Source organism: Lepisma saccharinum, chromosome 23, assembly GCF_977018435.1.
Source record: "Lepisma saccharinum chromosome 23, izLepSacc3.1, whole genome shotgun sequence".
Taxonomy (NCBI): domain Eukaryota; kingdom Metazoa; phylum Arthropoda; class Insecta; order Zygentoma; family Lepismatidae; genus Lepisma; species Lepisma saccharinum.
In genome coordinates, this window is record NC_139251.1 from 41,618,543 (window position 1) to 41,626,798 (window position 8,256).

Genomic DNA, 8,256 nt, shown 5'->3' on the forward strand with positions numbered 1-8,256 from the left:
TTTTTCACTTTAAATAAAATACACAAAATTGCATAAAAATACTTTAACGTCAGATTGTCCTTTTGAAAGAATGTGACACGGTAACATAAATAGCCAGCAATACTGTAGTAGAGGGGTTAGAATTTTTTGGGAGGGGTACTCATTTAATGACACACTTTAATAATGTTCGAAGCATTAGCACTTTTCTTCTCTTTCATTGGGAATTGGGGGTTGCGCGTCTCATGGGTGACTGACGTCTTTCTAAAATGACACTTCTTTTGGTCCTAGTCATACGTCTTAATTTTGAAGACCTAAGTCATTATTTGAATAAGTATCAAAATGGGCAACAGTACCCAATAATATGTCTCATTGATACAATTTTCCCATGCTTGAGCACCACCCCTCTGGTGCAGAGAATGTCGATGTCGTCATGATTCAAGCCATAAGCTTCTTGAACCCAAGAGTGCAATTTTTCTGCAAAGTTTTCAGGTATGTCCAGCTCCTGTAATGAAGTAAAGGGATTTTAGGATTCTGTAAACAACGTTAAAACTTAACTTAGATACTCCAAGTCTAACTCGAAGCAAGTTATTTTCTTCTCTCATGCTTCATCTGTAACTTCTCAAGTTAAAAGGCGAAGTATTTGTATTGAAAGCCTTTCATGGAATAAATACAACGAAACGCATTGTCTTAAGTATTTATTTATGTACAACTTTAAATTACAAGAAAGCGTTAAATGATAACTTCATTTTATCATATTTCAATTAGCTTGAAGATTAACAATGTTTCCTATATTTCATTAATTGTATCGTGAATTACTTTGACACTTATGTTGGTAACAATATTCAGGAGGTATTGCGAATAAACCATTAATTATATTTCCTTCATTTTTTTTATCGTGAAGTCCGTTGAAACTTTTGTACTATTCAAGAGGCATTCCGGACAAACACTTATCATGATTCTGTGCATCACATTAAAAGTTACGATTGAGGAGTTAAAAATTGGATTCTTTAACAGAATCATTCCCTGCTTTCTGTATATGTTACATTTTAGCTATAAGAGTGTATACAAAAGAAATTTTAAAAAGGGCAACAAAGTTCATGGATGTGATCCAGTGTTACAATATGTCCATGTTTTCGAACCATTCCTCTCATACACAGAATGTCGATCTCCCAGTCAGCCAAACCAAAAGTTTCTTTCACCCAGGAGTGAAGTTTTTCAGGGAATTGTTCGGGTATTTCCAGGTCCTGTAATGGATGGAGTACATAAGACTTAAATCAAACACAGGGTGAGGTATTTACGATTTTATTTCGTGAACTTTATATTTTATTTTTTTATTTTTTTAGCGGTGCCAATTATGTCTTCAGTCTTGTTGTAGTTGTAGTTAGTTTCCGAAGTTAAGTTTAAGAAAGTTAAGATCAACAAACTCCGTCCGAGGGTGGCGGGGGACGAGCGCCCCTGGACGACAAGTCCACCACCCCATTTTTTTTTTTTTTTTTTTTTTTTTTTTTTTTTTGGTGCATCAAGTGGACTTAAAACAAAAAGTCAATCAATCTTATCTAGAGTCGCTTCCTGTCACTTTTGGTTAATTGTGAGAATGAGGAAGAATGATGAAAGAGCAGCGTGGGGAAAGGAGGAGCAGGAGGATCCCATCCTCAAGGCGTCTTTCCTAGTTTTTATTTGGAGTCCACTTTATGCACAAATAAGGAAATCGAGACTGGTTTCGAACCACTATGTGACTTAACTCAATATTTATTCTCAAGGAAAATATGTTGATATGTAAATGTAAATAATTCTACCAAATTTTATTTGTGTATAGTTGTAATCATTAATTTTGTGTCATCCTAATTGAAATACTCATATATCAAATTTGAATTGATCTGCCGCTTACATAGGTATGTTATTCTGAAACACTATATTGAAAATAAGCAACTGAAGTAACACTGCTATCAAAATTACAGAATGACGGGAATCATGATAATAAATAACAGAATCTATTTTCCAGCAAGTACAACTACCATACTAGGGTCTTCTTGGAATATCCATGTGGTTGTTAATTTCTTTTATGCAAAAGTAGCGGAAAAGTAGCAAAGTAGCGAGTAGCGAACAGGAGTAGCGTAGCGAGCTACTTCTTGGAAAATGTAGCTGTAGCTGTAGCGAAGCTACATTTTGGAAGAGTAGCTGTAGCTGTAGCGAAGATACTTTTAAAATGTAGCGTTCTGATCACTGCTTTTGATGTTATAGTCTTCCAAGATAAAGCTAAATAAAATTGAAATTATTAGCCCAAGCCTCCTCCTGAACACGATCCTGAAGACCAATCAAAACGCAGCAAGATTTTGGAGAACCAAATTCTCACGTTCGAAACTCATTCTGTATTTGGATTATAAGCAAACTAGAATCCGTTCTTGTTTGTAATACATAAAAAGCGTCAGATAGGCTACTGTGGGACTAGAGACTGGACCTGAAGTTTAAAGTACAGAATGCGAAGAGTTATCAAACAATTGCGATAATAATATTGCAGTCAGTAGCAGCGATTAGGTGCTGGGGGAAGGGGGAGCGCAAGGACAATTTACTTTTTCTTGGTAGACAAGGCTTAGCAATAAGAGGTCATAATGCAGAATTGAAAAGTGCCAAAAAAAATTGAGGAAACTGCCCCCCACGCCCCACCTAATCGCCGTCACTGGTTGGAGTTAAAATCGCCTGTTCTAACTCTAATCTTGTGTGAGTAATGTCTTTTACTTACGTAAATATGTTCGAACACGCTGTCTGGTATTTTCCCCAGGAAAGGGTATCTGTACAAAGAAGGCCTGGATTCTATATCTGTTTCCGGGTCTTCATCCGACATCACTTCGCTGTTGTACTCGTCAAGAATGACAGTCAGGAAGACAAGCTGCTCTGAAAAGGTATGAAAATAATTTGCTAAATGTTTTCATCTTTTGCTCATTCATTCACATTTGCACTGTCATGTTGAATGGAGCTTTATTCTTAGTTTCAGGCTTTTGTCCCACAATTTCCCCTAATCCGCCCATGATGAGACAAGCCTTTATGGGGGAAAAATCGGGGGAGGGGGTGAATCACCAAAACCCCTCTCGGCACCCCCTTACCTTTCCCCATTAACAAAATCCTGGGGTACTGAACTACATACATAGAGAGGCCTCTAACATCAGACAAACTGACAAACATTAACTTTTTCTTTCTCTCTTGGTAACTTCTCGACATTACTTATAGATGGAGTAACTGCCAAAGATTATTGTATTAACATTTAAACAACAGGATTAAATTACTTGATTGATTAATATTATTGCTTACCCTTCGCTGGCAGGGACGCAAGGAACGCATCGTAGGACGAATTCGTTTCTGCTTCAGCATTGGCTTGCAACGTCAGCGCTATTATAGTGAACAAAAACAGGTAGCACTTTTTCCTGCCCATTGTGTCTGGAAGAAAATTTATAAGAGTTAGTTACACATAAAGACACCTTGATCCCTAGTCCAACCAGGGCCGCCGCTAGAGCTGTGCGACGCGTGCCACCGCACAGGGCCTCTCTCTTTGAGGGGCCTCGCGCTTCCGAAATATTTATATTCTCCACCTGGAGGAAATCGCCATCAAGTTCGAGCAGAATGACGCAAATTTCTGAGGAGTTTATACGACTGCATAATATCGAACAGTTCTCAAAAGAAACATCTTTTTCACGACTTGTGGAGATTATGTGCTTGAACACAGGAAAGTGATGTTTTCATAAAAGGCAAGGTAGTTTTAAGAGCATATTGTCAGTAAGTTACAATAGAGCAGTTGGTTAGACATTCGCTGGTATCTTTATTTCTTGTCAAGCATGAAAGGTCGCGGGTTCAAACCCTCACTTTCTTCTTTTTCTGTTGTTAGAGAATACAGACCGTTGATATTAGAACACTAAACATTAATTCGAGTGATGTCCTTTTTCTGCACGTTTTTTCCATTGAAGCTTAATGCTTATTCGGTTGATTGCCAGGATTTAAGGTTAAAACTTTGTTTACTTTTAGCCATTCACATATCAAATTTTGAATTTTGAATTTGAATTTAAAATTTTGGGTGCGTCAGTACTAAGGCTATTTTGCACCCGTCACATTATACGGGGTCCAGCCCCTTATCGTTACACATAACAACTCTAACGTTGCAGAACTAAAATCATAAAATATTAAAATCTTCTGACTTTCGTTAAAAGCTGAGGCTGTAAAGGAACACTCAGCACAAATAAGGAAAAAACACAGGACAACACAAACAAAATTATACTGACCATGGGGCCAGTCGCCAGAGCCTCTTTAGTCTGCAGTCCAGGGTTTACTACGTGGAAGTGAGGTTGACTATTGGGTGCACTACGTGGAAGGATCACCCCTACATATCAAATATATGTATCCAGGATGCTGTATGTAATGTTACTTAAGATATACACTCTTTACTGAATATTTCGAAATAATAACATACACATACAAAATTACATTGTGTAGTGGGGAGAGTTTAATGAATTCGAATTCCTAAGATTGCTTATGTTCGTTTCTTAGTAATGACTGTTGTTAATCCTCTCACCTCCATCTTCCTATGCGTCTAAAACTAATAAAAACTCGCCAATTAACGTAAGAAAACGGCTATTGCGACCGAGGCCGATGCGATAAAAACCCACTAATAACTATTTTGTCTAACATTTGTTCATCTAAAGAAATGAAAGACCTGAAAATGATCGTTAATTCATCACTGCTTTGTGTCCAAAATACTTGTCTTATTTCAACAAAATGATGTAACAAATTTTCAACTAAATTCGCAATATTCAAAACATACCCTCAGACTTAGCTACGTAACTTGATTCTGCGCATTCCACGTGGCACATGATTGCCTCCTACTATCGAAATAGCTTCCAGAAATGCTGGACCTCTTACCTTTCACCTCGTCAAATACAGAGACTAACTTCAATTTCCAAGCACAGTGGATAAACTTTACGCCCAACGCTATACTCCTGAAAAATCCTGCCCCGATGGAGAATCGAATCTAGGATCACCCTCGTCAGAAGCAAGCACGCTACCACTTCTCTAAGTATCTCACCTTAAAACTAGTTATCAGTTTGAAGAAGCTAATGCACACATGATGTCATGTCTGTAATTTTCTGATGGTAATTTTTAAGTGGAAACATGTTCAGCAAAAATCGAGAAACGCTGAAAGGGAAGAATGACGAACATTTCTATTGGTGTTTTGTTACATTTTGTAAATGGTGTGTAAATGCCGTGTTTTGAAGATGCAATCTTTAAGTTACGAAGTATTTTTTGATTGTTGAAAGTATGATCTAGAAAGTGAAAAGGAGACAGTTGAAAATTGTCGACCTCCGTGGCGGAGTGGTTACCACAGGGCGCTACGACGTCAGGGGTCCCGGGTTAGAATCACGGCTCGGATGTCTGTCTTGAAAGAAACGATACAGAGAATTGAGTCAAGTCATTTTCGAAATATGAACCTTATATTTCTGTATGTAAAGTGGAGATATGGGACTACATTCTCCCTCAGCAAGCAAAATTTACTCTAAAGAAGCAAAGCAAAGGTTTAATCCTACAAGCATTCCCCAGCATCTTCAATGCTCTAGCAAACATCCCCCTCCAAAGACTTTCCACTTCATACTAAACTACACAATTTAATGTGTATGTCTTCATCTCTCGAACGGAGTGATGAAACTAATGTGAGCATATGTGGTGCAGTGGAATAGTGTTCGATTGTGGAATGGAAGGTCGTGCGATCAAACCTCCTTCTTTACAGAAACTATTTCGGAAAGTAAACGGTCTTGGACGAGAATGCTTACCTACATTTTTGTTAAATTTCCGTTGACATTTATGCAATTTAAGTCCAGTATTTCCGGAAGAATATTTGAATCGTAATTAGCAAGATGCAATGTGGAATGCGTAGAAACATGATGTGTAGTATATTATGAGGTGGGTAGTTTTAAAAGTTTAATGTAGCATAATATGTGTGGTTGTAGCGTGGAAAATCCAACTTATATTTTAGGTCAGCAATGAAGAGCACAAAGAACAAAGAACATCATGTTTGACTGTATATATTGTTGTCTTAAGTCCACTTTATGTCTGAAATCGGGTCCATCGTTTTGACTTACCCTGTATAATACACAATCAAACAGAAATAGTAAATTGCATAAAGAACCTTGAGGAATTTTTACGGTTGTGCTTGCTCGACTTGAAGTCAGAGAGGTTTAAACACTGAATGACGTTTTTTCTCCACCTGGACTAAATCGCCATCAAGTGTGAGCAGAAAGAAGCAAATTTCTGAGGAGTTTATGCCACATTTTATTTACAATGCCCTGCATAATATCGAACATTTCTAAAAATGAATGTCTTACACGACTTGTCAAGAAAATGTGCTTGGAACGCAGGAAAGTGGATGTTTTTATAAACTTTAGGCTACTCGGGACTGGATCTACAGTTTAAACTGAATCCGAACCAATGTGCAATGTGTCTCCACCGGGTTTCAAACTCGGAAAACCTTGATTACAACATCCTGTTTACAAACATGTGACATATAAATTATTAACGTATTAACGTAACTTATGACAGCTGAATGAAAATATGTATTGTCTAAGATCCTGCGAATCACTGAATATCGTTGAACTTGTGATGAGTACTGTGCTAGAGAAAAATCAAGCAAACAGAAGAATTCCTTGAGGAATGCACAAACACTTACAGTGAATTAATATAATATTGTATCACATTATTACAACACTTCGTACTCGGTAAATATAAAAAAATAATAATTAAAAAAAGGAGAGGCTGGGATTTGAACCTACGATGTTTCGTTCTTGACGAAGAGAAAAGTATAACAAAGCGACAGTCTAACAACTGCTCGATGAGATTTTTTAAGAGAAACTATAAAACACGTGGATCTCAATGGAAACAACCTTGTGCCGAACGATTTTTGCCATAAATTGCGCAATATGTACCCAATATGGCCTAAACGTTACTTTATATCAAAATCTCCACTGCGCCCATGTTATTATTTGGAACTGACTCCAATTATCAGTAAAGGTCTAGAAATGATACCAATTAGTTTTACCTTTCTGACTTTGTATACCATTAGAAGCAATCGCAAACCGTAGGTAGGCCATATTGGGATCAGGTACCTTACGATACACATCACATTTCTTTTTCATACTGCTGACAGAATTTTAAAGGTTGCCCCCTCGGGATTGCGAAACCAATGCTATTGTATAGGGAAACAACATATGATGGGTTTGTTTGGACTCACTAATATGGTTCATTTACATTGTGTTGAATATTCCGCTGTTTTCTAGGATGTACGCCAGTGTAAAGTTCGGCAGTAGCCGGATATAATGTGACCCTATCCTTAAGGAACAAAACGTTATTATAATAAGAAAAGTTATTCGTCTTGGCGACCTCTACGCGTGAAAATTTCAGTGACGCTGTATAATGTACTGGTTTCAAATCTTCCAAAGAGAATGAGCTTTGGGAAATATGTATGTCGCAATCAGCCTAGTTTTCAAAACACCGAACCTCAAATGTGCTTTCTCAGCTTACAAATAGCATTTACCTGTAACAGATGACGACGTAGCCACACTGAAACACAAGGCCTGTTCGATTAAACAGTAGCTGAAGTGGAAGTATGATAAGAACCCTTCATCCCTTCCTTTATAGCGTACGCAAGATGAATAATTTCAATCGAGCACGTAAGGATGCAATTTTAGGAAGATTATCTTGTTAGCTCAAAGATTACCACCGGCAGCCATCAATCAAATAGGCAAACAAGATCATCCGATTGTTCCGTCAGTGTTGCAACAACAATCCGCGAATTCAATTCGTGAACTTCGGAATGACGTGTCGGAAATCTTCGTGACCTGCTTATGTTCGACTTCAAATGTATTATCGTGTAGATACCAGTAAGTAAGCTTCATACGAGAGTTCAAGGAAATCCAAATCATATCTCCTTTTATCTTCTATGTCTTCCTTCGGTTTTCCATTTGTCGGTTTCAAACAAGTTGCACATATTTATTTTTTCTTCACCAAATAGAACAAATGCCTCTGTGTGATATAAAAATCCTGTAAAACCTTAAAAATAAATATAAAAACCTAAAAAGTATTCGATTCAGACTCAAAAACCTACAATAGGTTCTAACAAGCAAGATAGGTTATTTTAGGCAGTATAAAACTTCATCAGTTGTAGCATTTTTTTACTGGAACGCTGACGTAATTTGTTATTTCTTATTTACCTGCAAAAGAAAAAATAGGTTAAAAGCCTAAAAT

General features: G+C 37.3%; 1 protein-coding gene across 1 annotated transcript; it reads right to left on the minus strand.

The window, feature by feature from the left end:
• Nucleotides 1-970: 970 nt before the first annotated feature.
• Nucleotides 971-7,667, minus strand: LOC146005251 (uncharacterized). Its single transcript, XM_083144345.1, has 4 exons — nt 7,547-7,667; nt 3,286-3,411; nt 2,720-2,871; nt 971-1,223 (listed from the first exon to the last, which is right to left on the minus strand). Exons 2-4 carry the CDS (start codon nt 3,404-3,406, stop codon nt 1,056-1,058), a joined length of 441 nt encoding a protein of 146 aa, XP_083000471.1. The 5' UTR covers nt 3,407-3,411; nt 7,547-7,667; the 3' UTR covers nt 971-1,055.
• Between the last annotated feature and the right edge of the window lie 589 nt (nt 7,668-8,256).